Source organism: Myotis nattereri (genome assembly GCF_964212035.1).
Source record: "Myotis nattereri genome assembly, chromosome: 12".
NCBI lineage: Eukaryota > Metazoa > Chordata > Mammalia > Chiroptera > Vespertilionidae > Myotis > Myotis nattereri.
In genome coordinates, this window is record NC_138087.1 from 27995596 (window position 1) to 28021326 (window position 25731).

At 38.2% G+C, this 25731-nt stretch overlaps 1 protein-coding gene across 1 annotated transcript in view; it reads left to right on the forward strand.

Annotated features, from left to right (window-relative positions):
• The window catches only part of MPDZ (multiple PDZ domain crumbs cell polarity complex component), a 177402-nt gene that overhangs the window by 115122 nt on the left and 36549 nt on the right, over positions 1–25731 (forward strand). Inside the window, exons 23-27 of the mRNA XM_081103221.1 lie at positions 3974–4078; positions 8117–8209; positions 17310–17487; positions 20187–20297; positions 24759–24857. Of these exons, the coding sequence (XP_080959347.1) occupies positions 3974–4078; positions 8117–8209; positions 17310–17487; positions 20187–20297; positions 24759–24857 (586 nt within the window). The remainder of the gene's footprint in view (positions 1–3973; positions 4079–8116; positions 8210–17309; positions 17488–20186; positions 20298–24758; positions 24858–25731) is intronic.

Sequence of the window (25731 nt, forward strand, 5' to 3'; positions counted from 1 at the left end):
TCCTTTTCTCATATTTACTGCCTTTGTGTGTGTGTGTGTGTGTGTGTGCGTGTGTGTGTGTGTGTGTGTGTGTGTGTGTGTGGTTCCCACCCTTTGATTCAACACCAGAATTTACTTTTTCATGTGCACAGCAGCATGATGACCTTGAGGGATGTCTAGAGAGTTCGCTTTATAAATACTTGCTTTTAGATCCCTGGAGGCAAAAATGTACTGTGGTATCTTATAATAAAAAAAAAGAAAAGAAAATCCCACAGCCTTCCCTTCTCTGGAAATCAGTCAATAAATCAGTCAGTTAATCGATCTCTTTCTCGCATACACACACACTCCCAAACATAACAACATGACACTTTGATTTCTTCTAAAATGTCCTACTGTAGCTGTGATTCAGATGGTTATGGTTTGACCATTGGGTGAATGTTGGAAAGAAATTAGAATCATATAACCCTTTTTCAGAAAAAAAAAATGTGCTAAATGATAAAACAAATCTCCATTTAGTCTGGCCAGGGCTGAGCAGCATGTTCCATGCATTTTGCATGAAGTGTTTTTGGCCCTCTGCCTTCCAGATCTCTTGCTTTCATGAAGCTAAAGGTTTAGAATTACCTTGAAAGCTATGAGTAATCCTCCCAAAAGGAAAGTCTAGGCCTCCCTTATTCTGAATGGAACCATGCATTGCCCCTGGCTAATTAAGCTTTGTAGTCATTGCCCGGATTTAGGCTCTATTCCTGTTTCTTCCCTTTTATTTCTTATTACAAATTCAGCTTAATCTGGGGTGGTGGTAGAGAAGTGTATTGGAGGGACTCAGGAAAAAAAAAAGACAACTTAATGGTTCAGTTATATGACTGTTTGGTTTTAGGAACAGCATTGCTTGTTGAGACAATGCACAGATTTCTTTTTTGCCTTTTATGATAGAGAGCTAGGAACATGGTGAGTGTGCCTTGGTGCACGCCTGGGTAACTAATTTGAGTTTCAAGAGTTCAAGAACAGCCAGTTTAAGTTCCAGGTTCCGTTATTTTCTATGGAAAACCAGATGTGAAGCCTCACCAGAATGCATTCTGTTTCACTTCTCACTCCACCTTGCCAGGAGCTCTTCCATTTCTGTAAGAATAGCCAGGGTTTTGCGCTTAGCAGCAGCTGCTGGTAACATCTGCCAGATAATTACCGCGCGGAATCAGAATTCACCTGCCTTAACCCAAAGTGTGGGATGAATTCCTGATCAAGGAATAAAAGATTGATTGCAGTTACATTTTCCCATGCTTGTTAATAATCATTGCTATAGACACCAGTAGAGAGCAGATGCTTTTCTGGGGGAGGTGTAGATGGGGAGGGAGGTGGAAAGGGGAAAATCAACCAGGAGCACCCATTTTTAACTACATATGTATGCATCGCATATTCAGCACAAGACATTGACATTTGTTAACACCATTGTGAAAAGATGCCGCGCACGGCGTATGCCTCACATTCTAGATTTTCTACAGCACCTGCTGACAACTGAGCCCCCTTTATGTGTGAGTATCGGTGATTCAAAAAGCTCATTATGGCTGTGTGTTACAACTTGTCTGTGAAAACCATTCCATGCTTTTGTACCATCAGATGCAGGGATAGAGCCAGGCATAGATTCAGGGTATACATTTTGGATTTTTTTTTTCTTCATTTTACATAAGGACATAAATTACAACAGAGCTGTGGGTTTGTTACAGTTTCGCATTGCACTGATGCTTGTGAACCTATTTAAAAATCATATTTTCCAGCTACTAAGATTTTAAGCTCCTTTGTCGGGGGTGATCCTGCTGCATGTTCAGGCACGGGCTCTGGGTGAAGAGCCATATCGCATTTCGGCATCACTAACGTTACTTTTTTTTCTTCCACTCCACGTCTAACCAAAGGTTAGTTTACATGTAAGAATTTTTAACATAGCTCTCAAATCCGTAGTGTCCGTGTTATTTGCACCATTCCTAATTTAGTTTCGGTGATTTGCTCTGGATGTGCTGTTGCATTATGGGATGCTTGTTCTGGTGGCCGGGCTGTGTATATTGGGCTAAATATTTATGAAAACTGCCTTCTTTAACCTTTATCACTGTTACCTAAAATATGAGAAAAATGTAAAACTCCCTATCCCTCACCCTTTGAAAACCATCTTTGAACAAGTATAGAGGAAAATTCATTTCAATATTGTTTAGTATAGGAATATCTTTTCCTTCGCAAACCAGTTAAAAATTAAATACTTTGCACTGATTATCATTATTTCACCTTTGTGTTCTAACTTCCCCCACCCCTCCCCTCTTCCTGGCTGTTTTTCTAAATGTTTTAGTTATATGTGTTTGATTATATTTAATCTTCGGAAATAATACCAGTTTTCTTGAATAGACTTTGCAGGTTTGGGGTTCTATGTGTATCTTTATTTTTTATGTAAAATACAATCAGTCTTCTTTTCCAGTACCAGGTGTTTTGTATTTCTAACTTATTATTTTTGAAGGGCTAAATGTGAATTTACTGTTGAGTATATTTTAATGCACAGAGAAGGTGTTGTTATAGATTAAGTTGGGTCAGAATTAGAGCACCTCTCTTTCACCCAGGCTAGTCCTAAACCCAGTGACCTGTGCTCTCTGCTTGAGTTTTTAATCCTCCAGGTAAAAGTGTCATGAAGAGATTCCCAAGGGCCCCTGAATTGTGATCGGCCGTGCCGAGGCCCTGTTAGCACCCTGCCTTACGTTCGTGTTATGCCTCTAGTTTACAGGAGCCTCATGAAAAAGGGTGTCCTTTTTGCGATGGAGAATACGGGATTGAGTGGTAGTGATTTACGCTCCCATCACACTCCTGATGAGCAGCAGCGCTGTGTCTCCCGACTCCAGATCTCAGTGACCTCACAGAGTGAGGTCACTCTTTATAGAATAACCACTACGTCTGAAGTTGCATGCCTTCCTACTCAGTAATTATGACATTGATGTAATTCATCTTTTATTGTAACATGAAAGACAGTGCTTTCATCCTGCGCTCTGGTGCTGAGATTTTATATGTACTGTCTTTATGGGTGGGTTATGGAGAGCTGGTTTACTCGTCTTTATGATTCTTATATATTCTTTTAGTTGTGCAGACATGCTGAGCTGGCTTCAAATGCAGTATTTCTCTTGCCTTTTCATTAATTTGAGGATCTTGGAACAGCCCACTTAAGGGTATCAACTACAAAGCCTTCTAGGACAGCGGTCAACTTGAATTTTCACACGTCATTTTCTGAACATTATAGTGTGGTTAGCATCTAACTCAGTGCCTTCCACATTATGGGCTTTCACCCAGTACTCGTTGAACTAGGAAGTGATTGTTCAAGTGTATGCACTAGGCTTTCCTCTGAAACCAAAATGAGCTTATAAGGAGTTGCTACAAATTAGTAAGAGTGTCTTTCCATAAAGTTAGTCTTAACTTCAGACTGAGAGAGTTCATAACTTAATATAAGAGCTAACATTTACCTATTGATGATGCTTGTTAATACCCATAATTCTGTACCAGTATTGTGTAAGACTATAAAGTTATTTACATAAAATAATATAAAAACTCAGTGTTTTAATAGTGTATGCTTAATTTGTTTCTGTTGAGGATACCGAGAATCTTTGGATGAAATCATTGTTATTACTGACAGTCATTTTCCTAAGAATTTATAGATCTTTCTAATTCCAAAAAGTTGTTTTAGCCTTCTCATTTAGGAATATTAAAAATGTTGTTTTTTCCTCACCCATATGATTCTTGGAAAGCACCTAGTTTATCAGCAGAATTTGAGATTAAATTTCTGTTATTCTTACCTATAGGATACGTTGTCTTTTTGATGTTTGGATTCTCTGCTGAGTAAGCTGACTAAATGAGTTGTGTGATAAAGCAGGAATAAAGGAGCAGTATTATTTTTTTTCTATATTTTGGGAGCTTTTCGTAACAGTCAGCCAAAACTTTGCTTCCCTTTGCTTTCATGGGTTATGTTCTGTTGCAGAATTACTTACGTGCCTGCAGAACATTTGGAAGAGTTTAGAAGAAGCTTGGGACAACAATCTGGAGGGATAATGGCACTGGATATTTTTTCTCCATATACTGGCAGGTAAATGAAACAGTAAATCTGCTACAAAGATGAATGATATAGTTGGTTATGGAATTTTGAATCTAGAGTCAGGGAGGACTAGCAATGAAAGAGGATTCCTTCTTCAACATTAAGAAAATGTTTACCTTTCCCCCCTGTGCTTAAGTAATTATGACATACTGTGGAAAACTAGGAAACTATATGAAAATTCAAATCAAGAAATTAAAATAATCTTTAATTATACCACTTGAATACAGCACTTTTAACATACTGAGTTTAGAGATTTCACCTTAGTTATGAATATTGTTTCATCAATTTCTTGGAAGCTACAATTTGTGTAGTATTTTATCATGCTTTTTCCTATTTTGTATGTATTTTTAAACATCTTCAGAAATTTTATTTATTCCTCTTTTTAACATTCATACAGATTGAGAAACATTTGTAATGGTTATTTTTTATTCTTGGAGAATGTTAAGATGAACATCTTGGTATATATGCATGTTAGGAAGCAGAGTGTATGCCTTTTATTTATTTTTTACTCCTCACCAGAGGATATATTTGTATTAATTTTAGAGAGCAAGGAAGGGAAAGGGAGAAAGAAACATTGATGTGAGAAAGAAATATCAGTTGGTTGCCTTCCATATGTGCCTGAGCAGGGATTGAACACACAGCCTGTATATGTGCCCTGCCTGGGAATCGAACCCATGACCTAACCGCTAAGCCACACCTGCCAGAGCAAATGTATGCCTTTTCAATGCTCTTGATACACAATGTATTATGAACCTCTAAATAATACAGGAAAATGGTGTTTTTCCCCCTCGTAGGAAAGGTAGGGACTAGGTTTTGATGCTGCTGCTGAGTTCAGCACAGGGAGAGAAAGAATGTTAATGCTTTTCCAGGAAGAATGTGCCATGTTACACACTCAGCCGCGGGTGGACCGGTTTTTTCAGTTGCATTGGCAGCTAAGTACTAGGTTGCTCTTTAAGCATGCTGCAGGGCAGAAATGGCTTTGTGTGCACGCTGAGGTCTTCTCTGAAGAGTTCTGTGGTTTCTCTGGGAAGTCAGAACATCCCAGAGCACTTTGGTGTCCAGTGACTCTGCAGGCATCACGATATGACATCATTATTTCCTCTGCAAATTGCGCATGGCCATGGTAATGCAGAAAGTGCTGAAGGGAAGATATGTGTTTAATAAAGGGAAGGAATGCTGTGACCTCGGGAATTTAATGGAAAAAGTGGTATTCACTCCACCCTGTCTGTACAGAGCTCAGCCACACTCCACTCTGGAATGTCCATCTTAGGGTTAACACTATCTTCCTGACGCTTTTTGCCAGAATGCTAAAAGCAGTCACTCCCATGTTCCTCTGAAATATCATTTCAAATGGCTTAATTAAACAATATGCGAAGGTAGCATCATATTCCTTTAAACGCTGAGGCCTTAAATGCACTCAAAATGCGTTAGAGAGCGCCATGTTCAGCACTGTGCTTCCCCCAGCACAGAAAGGAGAGCGGCCTGCCTTGGGCAGCGCTGTCATGGCTGCCTCACTGCAGAGGAAGTGTATTTGCTATTAATATAAAGGTGCTCAAAACAAAGTGATCTGCATTTTACAGAGTAGGAATCAGCACCAGAGGGAGGCGGAGTGACTTGGCCAAGTTTCATGGTTAATACGTGGAAGAGCCAAGATGAGGATGCAAGTAGGTAGGCTCCATGTTTTGAACCATTGGATCCAAAAAAAGAATTGCCCAACCCGAGATAAAACTGTGGGCAGCATAGCATGGAGGTTAGGAGCTCAGGTTTTGTAGTAAAACGGCCTCATTTAAAAGCTTAGTACTGCTACTTTACTGTATGAACTTGTGCCAATTTCTGGCAGCTAAATACACATGTAAAGGGAGTCATAATAGCTGACAGAGATGCCGTTAGTATTCAACACCCCTCGGGGATGAGCGAGTGCTGTAGGAAGAGAATGGGCCGTTCTGCTCTTTGGAACACAGGGCACTAGAGTCCCCTAGACCGCACTCTGGGCCGAGTGAAGAAGAGTCGGCACAGTTACAGGAGCGTGTCTGGGTCAGCAAAAGGATTCAGGACTATAGAATCGTTTGACGAGAATGAGGCTTTTTACTGGGATTCAGGATGCTAGTCTCCTCATGGCTAAGGAGGCATGAGTATGAGGCATTGTGTCAGAGCGCTTCTGAGTAGCTCCCATAGCCTAGAGTTCAGGGTGAGAAACCTCCCCACCCCCATGGCAGTCACTGAATATTTTAGGGCCTCTTTCTAAATTCTTATTCTTGTCTGTCTTCCACAGCTGCTTTTTCTGTCATATTCTCTCCAGTTATGTTTCCAGAGAGTTAGTCCTAGTTTTCATCTCTCTGCCTTGTTTCTGTCTGGATAAAAGCTTCACTCAAACTGTCTCATTGTCAGTGAGCATCTTAGCGTCATTTTACTCCCCACACCCCCCACCACCACCACCACCATTCCTAGAAGTCCTACCCACTGTCAGGCTTAGACTCGCAGAACCCCAGCCTCATGCACAACCTTGTTCCTCAATGTGCACAGGAGGAGAATTCAAACACACAACTAATGGGCAGGACCTGTGGACAGGTAGGCTTCCTTTTAACAGTTGAAAACTAAAAACTAACATTCAGGTCAAAGAGAAAAATAAGAACTTTAAGTAAAGCCTGGACATTTACTTGCCAGACATATTATAAAACACATTCAAACACGGGGGTGGGGGGGGGGTTGTTGGATTAGTTAACGGGTGGTCAAACTTTTTGACTCGAGGGCCACAATGGGTTCTTAAACTAGACCGGAGGGCCGGAACAAAAGCATGGATGGAGTGTTTGTGTGAACTAATATAAATTCAAAGTAAACATCATTACATAAAAGGGTACGGTCTTTTTTTTTTTTTAGTTTTATTCATTTCAAACGGGCCGGATCGGGCCTGCGGGCCGTAGTTTGCCCACGGCTGGATTAGTAACTTCAGCTCCCACTATCTAAAGATTCATCTGACTGAGTTCAGTAATCCTCTCAATGGAGATGGGTAAAATTTGAACGTATACTTTCTTTAGATTTTTCCGTTTCTGTAGAAGTCAATGGAAAATCACTTTTGAATCAGAATGTTATAGCCTCTGCTTTCAAATAAACATGTGAGCATGTTTCTCTAAAAATCCAATTTTTACTAACAGCATAGGACACACCATAAGTGATTTACCCATCCTCTGTTGCTCTTACATGTTGCCTCTCTGGACATATTTTGTTACATGCCTGGCATTTGGCAAAATCTTTACTCCTACAGAACCTGAGAAGTGAAGTGTGAAGTGCTCTGGGTCTGGCCCTTCTGATGGGCTGAAGCTAGACCCTAAGCACTTCCATCTTTCTTCAACCATTGAAGGGAAATCAGTCCATTCCTAGGAAGCAGAGACGCTGAACTCCTGCATGCTCACTGATAAGTTCTTTTAGGGCAGGAGTTGTCAACAAGGGCTGTGCAAGGTCATAGCTCACACGGAGCTTCAATCTTCCTGCACATGGTGTGTAGTTAAGAAATACTTGTTGAATAGTTGTTGTTGTTGTTTTTATTTCAGGATTTATCCCCTTCTCATTTTATTCCTTTATTCACCCATGTATCATCAGGAAAGAGACTAGAGAAGACTCTTAGTATTCAGCTGTATCTTCAGATTAACTTATAGATTGATTCTTTTCTTTTTTTTACAAAAGCAATAAAGTTACTTTTTATTGAATTCATGGGGGGATATTGGTTATTAAAATTATGCAGGTTCCAGGTATATAATCCTACAGCGCATCATTTTTGGATTGTATTGTGTGTTTACCACCCCAGGGCAAGTCTCCTTCCATCACTATATATAGATAGATTGTAATGTAAAGTGTGTGTTTTTGTTTAATGGGGTTTTATTTTTCCCTTAGTGTAAAATGTTGTATACTTACTTATTGGCCAAGTATGGTGAAAATAGAAAGCAGTTCTGCCTTTTTCAGCCAAGTCAATAAAGAACAGTCTTGCATGGGTTACTAGGATTTTGGGGTACTCACTGTATAATTCTTTAACAGAGACATTCCAGAATTACCAGAGCGAGAAGAAGGAGAGGGAGAAGAAAGTGAACTTCAAAATGCAGCGTACAGCAATTGGAATCAGCCCAGGCGGTAAGGACTGTTTCTGTCTTCAGCCCACTCAGTGTTTAAAAATAGGGAGGTGTGCTTTCAAGTGCTGGACGGTAACTTGATACTGTGATGTTGGGCAAGTTGTTTAATATTCTTATGTATATATACAGTGGAGAAGATAACATGTATCACCCAGGGTTATAACTAACGTGTGCAAGCGTTTGGCATGTAATAGGGATTAAATAAAATTAACTAAAGAAAATTATGCATAGGTGGTTAGAATGGGTATTTTCTATAGGGTTTAATCTTAAATATACCATCAAATGTTAATTAAAGTTTATCTAACATTTGTACAAACTATAGATTCAAAACGCGTGTGCGTTTATGATGGTGTGTCAGTAAGAACCTTGTTATTCCCAGGCTGCTGTTATTCAATTTCATGTATAATAGAAAAGATGACTTTCCTAAATATGATCAGATATATCACCATGCATCACTACGCCACATTTTTGTGTTCATGCTACATAAATTCAAATTCATTTAATAGAAATTTATTGAGTTCTAATTATAGACTCAGACAAGAAGCACATGATTTTGTGACAACAGGGAAGAATAAGACATAAATCCTGCCTTCATAAAGGCTGTAATTTACTTAGGTAGGCAGCATATAGACACATACAAAGTAATTAAAGAAAAATGTAAGGTATTTTGCATTAAGTGTAAAATATGGGTAATCATTGGACACTCCCTCTAAGCAGATGTAAAGGTGACCATCACATTGTGCCTTTCACTTAGTAAATACTTAATCTGTATTCCACAGTAGTAAATACTTAATATTCTACAATAATAATACTTATTCTACAAGAGAATAATTTCTGCTCTTCAGAGATATAGTAGTTTCATCATTTTCTTTACTCACAAATGAATAAAAAGCAGCAGCCATCACATTTAAATATTTTCTAGGTTGTCACGCTTGAAGTAAAAAAAAAAAAAAAGGTTACTTTCACAAAAAACTGCAAGCATTTCCAGCCATTCTAAATGATTTCTTGATCTGAATTCTTGAAAAGCTGTTTAGTCCACTTAGAAAAGTCCTAGTCTCTCTGACATTACCCATGGAACAGAATGTCAGTGCTAGACCTGTGGCAAGAATATGAATTATAAGATATTAAGTTCTTATTTGAGGATGGAAGCAAAAGAAAGTAGATGAAATTATTTTGTAGTTGGTGACCATAATGACAAACTTGAATTTGGTTGGAGGACAATAATCACAGGGAAATAAAAAGTTCAGTTGGGCAGTTTTAATAAATTTGGGAGGAAACGTAGTTTTTAAAAGGCACTGTGCAAAATGGAGTAATCAGAGCTATATTTGAATTCTAACTTTGTCGCTTTCTAAGACAAGATTCTAAGTCTTCCCTAGGTCTCAGTTACTTCATTTGTAAAATGGGATTAATAATAGAACTTTTTACATTTTGGGGACAATTCAGTGTGATCATTCATTTAAAATTCTTAGTATAGTGCCTGGTACAGAATGAGTCTCAGTGGTTGGCCTTGTCAACAATCACCATCATCATCATCACTGACAACTAAGCAAACAGAAAGTGTTGAACACAGGAATCATTACAAAGTATTCTTATGAGAAAAAATTAATGTAACTTCTGTTCAGCAACGCTTTTCAATTTCTGCCCTAAATTTTTTAACCTTTATGTAAGCCTAAGAGAAGTCTCTAAAAGTGGTAGCTACCTTATAGAGAATGTCTGGAGCTTCCAGATATCTTAAAGAAGATACTCTGCACTCTTCTATATTCTTTACAGAAGCATTAGGTACTTTTGGGGGAAAGTTCATAGAGTATTATGTTCATAGAAACTTACCAAAATAACCAGGACTCTTAATAAATGAGGAGTGAGTGTTATGAATATGTTTTATAACATTGGAAACCTGCTGGGACATTTATTCATGCATGCAGTCAAAAAATTTCCCTTTGTGTGGAAATAGAGAATACTTTTTAGCGAAGTGTAAATTTTAAAATTGCAAATAGTCTGTGTTCCTGTTTTATTTTGCATGTGATTGTCATTGTCTGTATCAGTTTCCAGCTTGTCTACTCTTCTCTCTCAATCCAGTGCTTTGGAGATCTATCATGCTGATTCTTGAAGACCTAATTCATTCAGTTTAGTTGTTGCAGTACATTTCAATATATGACTGTACCACGGTTTATTCCCAGATTGATATTTGAGTAGTTAGTAGTTATTTGCTACTATAATAATTATGTGCAGTATATATATCAATTTCCTTATAGTTATGTATGAGAATTTACCTATGTATATATCCCAAAGTGGAATTGCTGGTTCATAGATTTTTTTTAAAAAAATATATTTTATTGATTTTTTACAGAGAGGAAGGGAGAGAGATAGAGAGCCAGAAACATCAATGAGAGAGAAACATCGATCAGCCGCCTCCTGCACATCTCCTACTGGGGATATGCCCGCAACCCAGGTACATGCCCTCGACCGGAATCGAACCTGGGACCCTTCAGTCCGCAGGCCGACGCTCTATCCACTGAGCCAAACCGGTTTTGGCTGGTTCATAGATTTAAATGTATAATTTACTTTCCTAGAAATTGTCAACTTGTTTTACAAGATGGCTCTATCACATTTTCCTTCGTTTTCCAACTTAAGAGAGTTCCCTTTTCCTCACATCCTTAGTTACTTCTTATGATCATTTAAAAAAAGTTTTTGTCAGTCTGATGGGTAGAAAATGGTGCCTTGTGTTAATAAACACGTAGGTAAAAGAGGATCGAGGTGGTGGAGTTCACATTTACCCATGTATCATATGGATTGGATTTTATATATTGCTCAATTACATTACGTCAGGGATCATAATCATAGTAAGAGAAATAGCAGACTTACTGGTTGTTTCATGTGTGTCAAGCTTCATTTCATACTTTATGTTTTCATCGATTTAGTAATCACAGCAGCAATCTCATGTAGAGCCTCTTCTGGCTCCATTTCACAGATGAGGAAAGAAAGAGAGAGGCTAAGTGGGTTGCAGAGGGCCCACAGTTGTTAGTAGCAAAAAAGCAGGACCTGGACCCAGAGACCATGGGCAGCCTGGCCTCAGGGCTGTTTTACTTCTGCTTTTCTGAACTTCATTCTATTTAAGTCTCTGTCTTGGTCGAAGAAAGGCTGTCATCTTCCCATAAAACTAACTCCGAGTATGTTCTATGAAGTATTTCTTTTGGGGTCTTCTTTTTCTACCCATGGAATGCTTACCCTCTCCATTTGGCGATAAGTCTGTTCCTCAGCACTGTGGTCATGGCGGCAGTCCCTCTCTCCTTATCTTCTCCAGTGCGTTCAGTTGGCACAGCCTTTCTTCCAGGCAGTGGGGTGTTTAAAAACCCTTTGTGCCAAAGCTGCACAAGCTTATGGTACTTTTATGCAAAGGTTGTTTAACTGCTCTGTGCCTCTCCGCCTCTTTGTAAGATGGGGCTAATGAGAGTGTCCACCCCACATGGATGATGTGGGAATTGAATGAAAGTGTATGGAACTCAGATAATAATGCTGAGCACATGGTAAGCCCTCAATAAGTGTTTGCTGTTGCTGTTATTTTTATCATCAGGAAATTATAAAAATCACTTTTTAACTTACACCCACCATGGAGAACGCTAGGAGATATTTTCTTTCATTCTTCCTTTTCTTTTCTCTGTTTCATTTTTTAAGAGAACAGTTAAGGAGGCCCACACATGTATTCTGGATTCTTAGATATTAAATACAGTGACTAAATTTACTGACTTCCGTACTTTGCCATTTTACTTAAGGAACCACTTTAAAGAGACAAGGAAGTGTGTTGGTTTTTGTCTTTCACAGAATTTCTAGACTGAAAGGAAGTGATGAAGAGCATGTTAAATAGTTTAAACTATTCACACAGATTTCATGAGATCAAGGAGCATGGTGAGAGCTTTGAAATTAAACAGGTAGAGTCTCTAGGATTATAGATTTCTAGTAATGAAAAAAGAAAAATATGGAACAAAGCAGTGTCTCATCATCTGACTGTCTGGCCAGTAGCCAGTCTCTCACTCCACCTGGGGGCTCTGTTGTTCCCTGCCTTTTTTGCTGGGACCTCCCCCATTCACTGGAGTACTGGCTCCAACCTCTCCTCCCCTCTGGGAGCACCTCAAATGTCAAGGTAGAGAGCACTTTAGGGCCGTGCTTTCTTCTCCTACTTTAATGTCCAGTATTGTCCTCCTTTTGCAAGAGGCCAGCTGCAGTCTGCCTGTCTCAGAGTTCTCTGCCTGGTGACTATTTCTTTCCACTTCCCTGAGCTGCTCCCTCATCTTGGCCAAACACCTCTCTGCAAATCAGCTTATGCTTATATCCCGACCTTGTCACTAGATGTGTACTTTCAGCTCATTCACAGCTCTTAGAGATATTTGCAATGATTATATATGAGGCCATGTGTTTATTATGTGAGTAGATGAAGTGCATTCAAGACAAAAGATGTAGCAAGGGCCAAGGCCTCAGTCAGGAGAGCATGTCTGCTGAACTGAAGGCACTACAAGATGCTGTGGTTGCTGGAATGGAGAGAGGACAGGGAGAGTGGCAGTTGTTGTTTTTATGGGAATGGTAGTGGGAACAATCAGATCATGTGGGATCTTGTCCGCCACTGTTAGTTATCAGATCTGCCCTGGCAAGAAAGACTTATACATATGTCAGCTTCCAACATAGTGGGTGCAGGAATGTTCTTTCTCTTGATTGCGTAGCTAAGCTTAGAACTGTCTGTTCAGGGGTAGCTGAATTTCTTGATTACTAAATGTCTATAATAATAGACTCCTGAAACATGGTACCTTGGTTTGTGCTCCAGCCTGGAGTGTGTACGTTTGATATTTATTTTAAAAAATCATCTTCAGAAATGCATTAGTATTTATCAGATCCCATAAAACACATAATTGAGAAAATATTTAAAACGATCTTGTCTTACTACTGGCAAAACTTTAATAAATTGAGCAAGCAATATTTGCAAACTTAATATATAAAGACATTTTATTCCATTGAATTTAAAAATAGTTATTATTTTTAACCATTTGAATCATTTTTAACTCTGCAGAGTAGTGACATCAAGAATGTTCCTACTAACAGACCCCATAGAAATACAAAGGATTGTTAGAAAATACTATGAACAACTCTACTCCAACACACTAGACAACCTGGAGGAAATGGACATATTCCTAGATAAATACAACCTTCCAAAACTTAACCAGGAAGAATCTAAAAATCTCAATAGGCCAATAACTATGGAGGAAATCGAAGCAGTAATCAAAAAGCTTCCAGCAAACAAAAGCCCGGGGCCAGATGGCTTCACAGGGGAGTTTTACCAAACATTCAAGGGAGACCTAAAACCTATCCTCCTCAGACTATGTCAAAAGATCCAAGAGGAAGGAACACTTCCCAGCTCATTCTATGAAGCCAACATCACCCTAATCCCAAAACCAGATAAAGACAATACAATGAAAGAGAATTATAGGCCAGTATCCCTCATGAACATAGATGCCAAAATCCTCAACAAAATCCTAGCAAATCGGATCCAGCAGTACATCAAAACGATCATACACCATGACCAAGTAGGGTTTATCCCAGGGATGCAAGGATGGTACAATATCTGCAAATCAATAAATGTGATACATCACATAAACAAATTGAGAGAAAAAAACCACATAGTCATATCAATTGATGCGGAAAAAGCATTTGACAAAATCCAACACCCTTTCTTGATAAAAACTCTCAGCAAGATAGGAATTGAGGGATCATACCTCAACATAATAAAAGCCATATATGACAAACCCACAGCCAACATCATACTCAATGGGCAAAAACTAAAACCATTCCCTCTAAAAACAGGAACAAGACAGGGATGCCCCCTCTCACCACTCCTGTTCAACATAGTACTGGAAGTGCTAGCTGTTGCGATCAGACACGAAGAAGAAATAAAAGGCATCCAGATTGGAAAAGAAGAAGTAAAACTGTCCTTATTTGCAGATGACATGATACTGTACATACAGAACCCTAAAGACTCCATCAAAAAATTATTAGACTTAATAAATGAATTCGGCAATGTAGCAGGATACAAAATTAATGCTAAGAAATCCATGGCATTTCTTTACACCAATAGTGAACTTACAGAAAGTGAAACTACAGAAGCAATCCCATTTACCATTGCACCAAAAAATTAAAATACCTAGGAATAAACTTAACTAAGGAGGTAAAAGACTTATATGCCAAAAACTACAGGACACTGAAAAAAGAGATAGAGGAAGACATAAACAGATGGAAGAATATACTGTGTTCATGGATTGGTAGAATCAACATCATCAAAATGTCCATACTACCCAAAGCAATTTATAGATTCAATGCAATCCCCATTAAATTACCAACGGCATATTTCACAAATCTAGAACGAACGTTCCAAATATTCATCTGGAATAAAAAAAGACCCCGAATAGCTGCAGCAATCCTGAGAAAGAACAAAGTAGGTGGGATCTCAATACCAGATATCAAACTGTATTACAAAGCCACTGTTCTTAAAACAGCTTGGTACTGGCACAAGAACAGACATATAGATCAATGGAATAGAATAGAGACCCCAGAAATTGACCCAAACCACTATGCCCAATTAATATTCGACAAAGGAGGCAAGAGCATTCAATGGAGTCAAGACAGTCTCTTTAATAAATGGTGTTGGGAAAATTGGACAGATACATGCAAAAAGATGAAACTAGACCACCAACTCACACCATACACAAAAATAAACTCAAAATGGATAAAAGACTTAAACGTAAGACGGGAAACCATAAAAATACTAGAGGAATCCACAGGCAGCGAAATCACAAACATATGCCGAAGGAATTTCTTCTCTGATAATGCTCCTAGGGCAATGGAAACTAAAGAGAAAATAAACAAATGGGACTACATCAAAATAAAAAGCTTTTGCACAGCAAAGGAAACCATCAACAAAACAACAAGAAGACCCACTACATGGGAGAACATATTTGCCATTGATACCACCGATAAGGGTTTAATTTCCAACATTTACAGGGATCTCATGAAACTTAACAAAAGGAAGATAAACAATCCAATAAAAAAATGGGCAATGGACCTACATAGACACTTTTCGAAAGAGGACATACAGAAGGCCGAAAGACATATGAAAACATGCTCAAAGTCACTAATTATACGAGAGATGCAAATCAAAACGACAATGCGTTATCATCTCACACCTGTCAGAATGGCTATCATCAACAAATCAACAAACAACAAGTGTTGGAGAGGATGTAGAGAAAAAGGAACCCTTCTGCACTGCTGGTGGGAATGCAGACTGGTGCAGCCACTGTGGAGAACAGTATGGAGCTACCTCAAAAAACTAAAAATGGAACTCCCATTTGACCCAGTGATCCCACTACTAGGAATATATCCCAAGAAACCAGAAATGCCAATCAGAAAGGATATATGCACCCCTATGTTCATAGCAGCACAATTCACCATAGCTAAGATTTGGAAACAGCCTAAGTGCCCATCAGCAGATGAATGGATTAGAAAGCTGTGGTATATATACACAATGGAATACTATGCTGCGGTAAAAAAAAAAAAAAAAAAAAGGAACTCTTGCCTTTTGCAACAGCATGGATGGAACTGGAGAGCATTATGCTAAGTGAAATAAGACAGTCAGAGAAAGATAAATACCACATGATCTCACTCATTTGTGGATTATAGAGGACAACATAGACTGATGAAAAGGGACAGACCCAAAGACTGAGAAACAGCAATCAGGCTATCAATCCCCAGAAGGAAAGCAGGGGAGGGCGGGGGTAAGGGGAAGAGATCAACCGAAGGACTTGTATACATGTATATATGCCAAACCAATGGACATGGACAACAGGGGGATGGTAGCATGAGTGTGTGGGGGGAGGGGGGGAGGTTGGGGTTAATGGGGGGGATGAGGACACATTTGTAATACCTTAACTAATAATAATAATAATAATAATAAAAAAATAAAGAATGTTCCTACTGCTGTGTAACCATTAACACCATCCCTCTATGGAACTATTTTCATCGTAAAATTCAAACTGTACTCATTTAATAATTCCCCACTTCCTCCTCCACCACCTTCTAGCAACCACCCTTCTTAGGTCCATATGGATGTGGCCATACTAGATACATCATATAAGTGAAATCACATAGTACTTGTGCTTTATTGCACTTAGCTGGCTTACTTCACTTAGCATGATATTCTCAAGGTTATTCTAGGTTGTAGGATGTGTCAGAATTTCCTTCCTTTTAAAGACTGAATTATTTATCGTTATTTGTATATACCATTTTTCTTATCTATTCATCTGTACATGGATACTTGGGTTGCTTCTACCTTTTCATTATTGTGAATAATATTCCCATGAAAGTGCTTGTAGAAATATTTCTTTAAGACCATGCTTTGAATTAATTTGGGTATATACCCAGAAATGGAATTGCTGCATTATATGGTAACTTTATTTTTAATTTTTTGAGGAATGTCTATACCATTTTCCTAGTGGCTATAAGCTTTTACATTGCTGCCAACAGTGCACAAGGGTACAAATTTCTTCAGTTTCTCTAAATTTCCTTGCCAGCACAAATTTTCTTTGTTTTTCTTTAAAGTAGCCATACTAATGGGTGTGAGATGGTATCTCAATGTAGTTTTGATTTGCATTTTCCTAATGATTAGTGGTGTTAAGCATCTTTTCGTGTACTTATGGGCTATTTGTATACCTTCTTTAGAGAACGTCTATTCAAGTCCTTTGCCCATTTTTTAATCAGGTTATTTTTGTTCTTGAGTTTTCGGGTTTCTCTATATATTCTGGGTATTAATCCCTTATCACATATGAAATTTGCAAATATTTTCTTTTGTGGGTTGCCATTTTACTCTAAGTATCATTAGATAAACAAAAGTTTTTAATTTTGTGGAAGTCCAGTTTGGCTATTCTTTTTATTGTCTTTGCTTTTGGTGTCATTTCTAAAAATTTAAAAAAATTGCCTAATCCAGTGTTATGAACTTGCCCCCTCTGTTTTCTTATTTTTATTTCATTTATTTTTTTATGTATTAACATTTTGTTTATTTTTTACAGGGTTGAACTTTGGAGAGAACCAAGCAAGTCCTTGGGCATCAGCATTGTTGGTGGACGAGGGATGGGGAGTCGACTAAGCAACGGTGAAGTGATGAGGGGCATTTTCATCAAACACGTTCTTGAAGATAGTCCAGCTGGCAAAAATGGAACCTTGAAACCTGGAGATAGAATAGTCGAGGTACCTTCCACTGAGCTTTCTGAGCTAAAATCGTCGCCCTCTTCCATGCTCTCTACCAAGGGAATCATCACCATTACACCATTACTTGGCCAAACATTAGAGAAAAATGTGCCCGCAGTTAAAGCATTTCTTATTTGTTTCTTTCCACCCATAATTGCTCTCTTCAAAATATGATGACAGATTATATATCTTGATGTATAGACTGATGTTTGAAGGTACAACCAACCAGTTTTAAAACATTGGCTCTGAGATAAAATAAGTAAGTTCTGGTTAAAAGAGCAAAGCAAATTTCCTGGGGAAATAATTCTTTAATAGTATATATGTACACACACACAAAAAAAAATATGTTCATCATAAGTTTCCAATGAGATTTTATTTCTAAAACTACTTTATAGTTACTTCATTCTAAACTTTATTGGATGAAAATTTTTTTCCAAGTGAGTCTTTTTGTGCTAAGACCCTGATTACCTTGCATATAAATGCCCCCACCCTCATCTAAGCACAGGTTTTCCTCCTCCTCAGTCCTTCCCATTCATCACTCAGGGCTGTGTGCACGCCCACGCATGTGTGTACACATATAAGTGTATTTTGTTATATACGAGAGAGAAGCATTCGGTCAAATTGTACCTAATACTTTAATTCAAATCAAAGTTTAATGTTTTAAAGAGACTCTTCCCTCAGGAGTCACTCACTCATTTGCTTAACAAATATTCCTGGAACAGCTGTTGCATTCCAGGTGCTGTAGCAGGCTCTGGGCATCCCACAGTACACAGGGCACTGTGCCTGCCAGGTGGGACAGGCCTGACAATTAAGTCACTGCAGAGCAGTGTGATACATTTTTTGATCAGGAGAAGCATGGTTTAAGTGAAGAGGACAGAGGAGAGATACCTGCCCCAGATTTGCTGAGTTGTTAGGATTTACAGAGTAAACTAAAAGATACAATTTCCAAATGGAAACCGATTGCTTCACTATTATAATGACAATTATATTTACTTTATGCAAATGATTGACCCTCATTTTTCTAAGTCCATATAGCTTACACATTAAAATGCCTTAATTGTTTAGAAGAAGGTTACACATTAACTATTATTTTAAAATTAGCATTTGGGGGACTTCTTTGTTTATTCCTTGATTGATTTATTATTACTGGGAAAAAGCAAGGGCTATGTATGTTTCTTCCTCCTCTGACCACTTACAAGGAAGAATGGTGGGTTTCTCTCTCTCTTCCTGTATACTTACCTCTCATTAGATGATTAGATGGCACCTTGGCCTTCTTCTAAAGAGCTCTTTTTTAGTTGGAGTACTACCTAAAATTTCCATTTTTAGATTATCACAAGGCAGTTTGTATTATGAGTACTTCATTATTAAATATCTTTCACCTAAGTTAAAAAAGTAAGAAATATTTATAATTATTTCTGGAAAGGATTTATCATAGTTTGCACCAAAATATCGTTTAAATGTATTAAGAATGTTAAAGTATCCCTTTAGAATGGAGAAGAATTTTTGTGTGAGTGGTAAAATACTGAATGTTGTTTAGCAGTGGTTTTTTGAGGGCTGTTATGTTTTGGGGCTTTTCTCATAAATAAGATAGCCTTAGGCTTCTGAAATTCTAGGGATTCTGTAACATGTTTCTGCTAAGAGTTTCTGAAAATATATGTAGATTAGATGAGTAGAGACCTGCAAGTGTTTTCTAAGTAGAGTTCTTTGAACATGAGCAAAGATATTAAATGTCCTGTTAAACTTTCCCACTAATGGGATGGATAGTACTCACTAATATAACTTTTATTCTATAAAACATTAGAACTCATTTTCAAGACCTACTGAAAGAGATGTTAAGTATCACCTAAGTATCAATCTGAGGGAGGTTTTCAATTAAATATGTGTGTTTTTTAAATATGATAATGCAGAGAAATAATAATTTTCTTTTCCAGAATTGTGTCCACTCTGATTTTGCTATTTTGTTGTACATACCATATTGTGGTAATTGGAAGTGATAAAACTATATAGTATCATACAGTTTTCTAACAGGATTAGCATTTGGCCTTTCAAACTCTTTTCCTCCCTCACAAACCATGGTCAATAAAAGCTTACAAATAACTTTCATTTCCAACCTATTTGTATAAGAATTACTAACAAGTAAGCACAATTTCTTGGCTTCTAGCTCCTGTCATGTCTACTGCACAGATTCCTTTGCAAAACTAACCTCACCATAACCTGTAACTTCTGAACTCCAGAATTTTGTTTTTAACTTCAAGCATCCCTGTACAGAGAAAAATACACGATGTATCAGCCACCACTTCCCAAACCACTCTCTAATGAATTTGTAAAATATTTTTACAGTGACTTTCATGATGATGTTAGTGCTACTAGGCAGTTAGTTCCCTTATATTATTTCTTTAATTATGCTGATTTATTAAAGGAGCAGCCAAGCAGTGTAAGGAAAGCAGAAGCAGAGCCTTGATTCTAATTGATGATTATTTCAGTTGATTATTGAAGACAGAAATCTGTGTCCAAAACAAGGGCCCACAAGTGTGCTGAACAGATAAAAAGTTCGGAAGCCTCACAGACAGCCGTAGTTATTTTTTGTTCTGACACTGATTTTCCAGGAGCCTCCCCCTGGATCCTCAGAACTCCAGACCACAAATTGTTCTATTGTTCTCTAGCTTCTTGAAATGTTAAGCTGAGGCCTTCCATTGCAGGTGGATGGGCTGGACCTCAGAGATGCAAGCCATGAGCAAGCTGTGGAAGCCATTCGGAAAGCAGGCAACCCTGTAGTCTTTATGGTACAGAGCATTATAAACAGACCAAGGGTAAGCAAACGCAGAGGGCAAGGGAGGCATATCCACGCAGTGTTCAACTCGGAATCTAATGTCTCAAGGACCAAGTTGTCTCCGGAAGCAAAGATACCGAGTCTTGAAATCTCAGGAAACTTGTGAAAAGGTTGTTTTGCTTGTCTTTTTCATTGAGTTGTTGTGGAAACCCCTCCTATCTTGTTTACTAAGCACTTGAAGTCTGTTTTCAACACACAGGAGGTAGGATTCATCGGTGGCCAATGATATCTAGGTGGACAATTGTTAATTTCATTATAGTCACAGAGTACTTACAAGAGGAATGTGGTGTAGTCTTTTTCAGGTTAATAGTCCAGGACCTCTCGTGAAGTCCCTTAGAAGCCAGCGAGATTACATTTTCTTTATAAATTTATTTCCTTAGACAGAATTTCTAGTTTATGCAATCCCATGATCACCTGTGAATGATCTTGACTGCATTTGTCTATCCCACTGAACATTAAATTTCCACATGGTGGATTTTGTTTCAACTGTATGTTTCTATACCAGTGACTTCATAACTACTACCTCCCAGCCCCAATCACTGTATAGCCCTTCATCACTGTATGGTGGACAGAAACCTACTAACTCATTTTACCATCAGTCATCACAGGTAAAATGGCTTCAAAAATATATTTTAAAATATAAGTGCATTCAGTGAAAGTTGTTGATGGAGACGATACTACGTGAGGCTTTGTGTATTTGATACGCCGTAATGTTGCTGAAGAGGAAAATCATGCCAAGCGTTTAAAATTATTTTTCGATGCCTTCTCTATGCCTCAGTAAAAAGAAAGCTATTTTAACGTGCAGCAGTTCTTAAATATATTTGGACTGCAAACCCCTTAGAAAGTTCTTCAGAAACATACATGTTCACTGAAGGGCTTGCACACCAAAGACAGGAGTTGCCTAGATGTAAGTAAGAATCCCTGACAGGCTGGTTCTCAAAGAGAACTTTTATTAGCCTTTGGGGTTGGCTGTCTTTAAAAGGAAAATGTCAATATGTGTGAGGGTAGGTAAAAGAATGATCTAAAACTTAAAATGTGGAATTTTTATAGAAAATACATTGAACTTTTAAAATTAAGGATTTAAGAGATCAATGCCCAAATGATGGTAGAGACGGAGCACACAGCTCTGTGGATGAGATTTGTCAGTCTTCTGAGCCGTGGAATAAAAGTGACAAGATCTGTCCCACTGGTCCTTCCCTTTGTTGTCGGGACAGGTGTAGCGCTGCTCTGAGTGTACAGTAAGGAGTGAATTTAGTAGTTCTCAGTGTAAGCCTTTATCTTCACATCTGCAGTTTGTAATCACTCAGTTGTTTATTGTTAGGTAATAATTATTCATTCAGATAAGAAAATCTGCCAAATGGAGGGCTGCATCATACCGCATTCTTTTCATATGCTATTCAGTTTGTTTAAATAACTATAAATCTTTCTACGTTTGTTTCCATTTGTGGTGTTAAACACAGACACAGCATGGTAATGTTGGTAAATGGCTGTTTAAGTTAAAGCTATTTTTTGTGTGGGTGGGTTTTATTCCTTTCTTTTTTTGTTTCAGTTTTAATTTCAAACTTTTCTATCATTTAGGACAATACTATAAAGTGCCGAATAGGATTCTCCATATTACTTTTTTAAAACTTAAACTATAAACATTTCTTTCAATGCCAGTCACATTTGCTAATGAGCTGGGAAGTGGGTTTTTTTGTTTATTTGTTTTTTCTCTTTCATGCACCTGGAAAATATTCCTGTTTCATTATATGTGGTATAATGATGCCTGATTTTATAGCAATTATTCCAGAATAAATCTTGCGTAGAATGACATATTTACTCAAAAAGGGTTTGGGACATGCTACCCCAAAATACGGCATGTTGGCTGTTGAATATTTTAAGCTAAAGGAATTTGAGAAAAGGCAGTTACTGGAATGACTGATTTCCCTTCTCCCCCTGAAGCAGCTTGTAAGACTCTCAGTGGGAGGTGCCCTTCCTGCCTGGAGAGAGGAGCATCCTTGTCTCGAAGGTGGAGGGATGCTGAGAGGAACCTGAATGGACAGATGTTGCTGACCTCCCCGCTCCCCTGGTTCACCCCACTTAGCTCATATTCTCTTGTCCGATGACACTTTCCCTGACCACCCACTCTTCATCCATCCTAGTAGAAGAACACTCAGGTTTAACCCTTTCTTCGGGTCTTTATTTCCTCCTGAAGGGTCGGTGTCACTTAAAACTTATAATAAATCAATATGTGTATAATTTTTTCTTGTGAATCTCTTTCTTATTACAGAGATCCAGCTGGGATCCTGAGCAGGGTACAGGCATTTTTTTTTCCCCCTTCTCTGCATATGCATTTTGCTTTGGGAAATTAGAGTTAACTTTGCATTTGAAATAAGAGATACTTTGTATTCAGTAATTTACTTCCCTATGGAAAGAAATCTAGTTTCCCATAATCTAAAGGAAAAAAATCACAAATACCTAAGAGTCTCTTCATGATAAATGTTGTATTTGTGGATGGATTGGAGCTTAAAGGAAATCTTACCCAGAGGCTGAAAAGCCAGTCTGTGGCTCTCAGACTGTTCAAGAACAAGCCTTCCCAGCCCCAGCCCCAGGCCCAGCCCTGTTCATTCCTCCAGCGGGCACTTCACAGAATTCCGCCTGGCTGCACCATCACAGGCAAGCGTGGGCCCGTGAACATGGGCCAGAGAATGGTTCTGTCTTCCCCATGCCGCTTCTTAATTAATAACATTTCTATTTTTATCAGCCCTTGGAGCTATAAATAGAAGTTTCATCATCAATTTATTAATAAAAATATAGTCTGTTTCTATCAATCTTTCCTTATAGCAGACTGATCCACCACTTCCCTTGCTGTGCTCATTCTGTACTTTTATATTCTAATCTTGGGCCAAATTCTAATCCTATAAGAGCTACATATGAAAAAAAAAAGAAGAAAGAACCCAAAACAACACAAAAAAACTAGAGCTCTCTTTACATATTGTATTTCTTGCCACTGTGGTTTTATTTTATGTGATTCTGCAGAATTGTAAAGGAAATATACAACCAAATAATTCCGTGTGTGAGGACTGGAAATAAGCTCGACCTTCCGCAGCATTGGGTTTTCCGCCTAGGAAGCGTTTCTGATCTCTGCCTCGTCTTTTCTTCCCCCATGATATGCGGTGCCGTTCCTAGGCATTTGTGATCTTCTCTTTTGTAAAGCAGGAGTTGGCATTTTCAGCTGAAAAGCAGAGCACAAGTCGAGATGAGCAGAAATGTCATGGTGCCCGTTTCCTTTTCCCGTCTCCTCTGTGTAGGAGAAACATTGCTGGAGAGCAGATTGAAGGGTGAGGTGGCACCAGCATTAGCATGGGCGAAGGCAGTCTCCCCAGAGAGTGCTCCCAGGCAGGGGGTGTCACGTGACGGCCTCTCCCACTCTCCATGCTTGCCAGGAGAGCTTTTTTTTATAGAGAGAAGCAACACAAACATTTCACTGGAGCCAGAATGAAATTTAAATGTCTGCAGTTTCTCCTGAAAGATGTAGTCAATAAAAGAAAAAGATAGTGGGTATGAAGAGAAGAATTTATTGTGCTAAGGAAATTACTTTTTTTTTTTTAACTATGAAAATGCTAAATTCTGTCTGGCAGTCATCCTGCCTTTAATGTGTATATTCAAAGGCACTAGTCCTAGCTTGGTATATCGCAGGCAAGCCACAAAACCTAGGAGAAGCACTCTAAGGCCGCATTTCCAATGTTACTAAGAGCCTCATAAATGCCCCAGTAATGTGGGAACTTTTATAGGGAATTTTAAAAATATATATCAATATTTCTACCTTCAGAAATAGAGAACATACCATATGGTGGTTCATTTTAAAAAAAATTGTTGATTTCTGTTTTTAACTAAAAAATACTATTGATCTTAAGCAAATTTAACATCTTAGTCAAAATATGATAATTTTCTTTATTGGGAAATGAGATGAAAAGACTAATGAAGTTTACCCCTGAACTAGCAGACAAATGTTTAATTTGCATTCTGGAAAAGATAAACTATTTGTTTTACCAAAAAAGCATAATTTGCTTTTAAATGTAAAGTTAGAAAACTGATATGATTTCAATTTTGAAAGATAGTTACTGATACACATAGCACATATATTACTATATAAAGTGGCAAATATATGTGTATCTGTCAGAGAGTGAAGTCATTCAGTGAAAACAAAAGAAATTTGGGATCCATTGGACAGACTCATTTCCCACATAGTTTTGTGGCCAGATTGAGATCAAAGTGTAGATTCCGGTCACTAGAGATAAACCTTTCGTTCCAGACTGTTTTATAAGATGTTGTTCTTAATACTAGATCTGACAGGATCTAGTTTTACACAGTTATTTAAACCAGTAAGTACTTTGTTCTTAAAACTGAGTTGTTTGGGATCCATTTCTTTGGGCTCAGTGCCTCTTATGTTTCCTTTTAGAAATCCCCCTTGCCTTCCTTGACGCACAGCCTTTACCCTCAGTACAACTTCAGCAGCACTAACCCATTTGCTGATTCTCTGCAGTTCATCGCTGACAAGGTTGGAGAATGCCCATTGTCTTGCCCTTGCCTTTTGCACATGTTTTGTTCTGTGTTACTGCCGTGCCTTTGTCCCAGTTCACTGTTTACTAGATTTGGGCAGGGGAGAAAAACAAAACACGACAACTGTGTGCTTGGAGTGGGCATGTACCGTAAATCCTTTCTTAAGCACATTTTCTTGCCAGAACATCTTTATAGCTGAATTAGATGGTCCTTCTGAAGAGGAAGGGATAATTGTGAGTTCAGTGCCTTTTCTGTATTTTGCTGTGCGTTAAATTTTCTGATACTTACTATGAAGTCTTTGTTAAATATATGTATCACTGTCACATAATTTCTTTAAAACTGTGTATTGGTTTAAATCTTTAATAAACCAAAACAAGGTGGTCCTAAAAGCTCTCCTAGGAGTTAACCACTCCACGGAAAATTGTGTACGTGTAGGAGTCTGTGGAATATTCATACAGTGCATCCATGTAAATGCCTGACTCAGGAAATGTGTAGCTGTTTCAGTGCCTGTAAATCTGTACTTGGGATATTCTCGTAACTGATGGAATTATAAATCCAAAACTGGAAAAAAATTGCAAGGATAAAGATACTATAATGCGATTGTGAAAAGGAAGAAAGCTGTGAACAATTTCTCTCAGGAAGCATTTTATGAATATTCATTGGCATTTCATGGTATTGTAACAAGTAAAACCAAAGACTATCTCTGAAGGAATATGTTTTCTGTTACTGTAGGAATTGCAGAATTCAAGTAGAGTTGTCTTCCATTGTTCCCCAACTAACCCTTTTGCTCCCACACCATTTAAGGTTTGTCCTGGTGTGAAGTTTTCATGAGTCTGTGGTGTGCTGTCGTGTGCTGTGTGTGTACATTACGT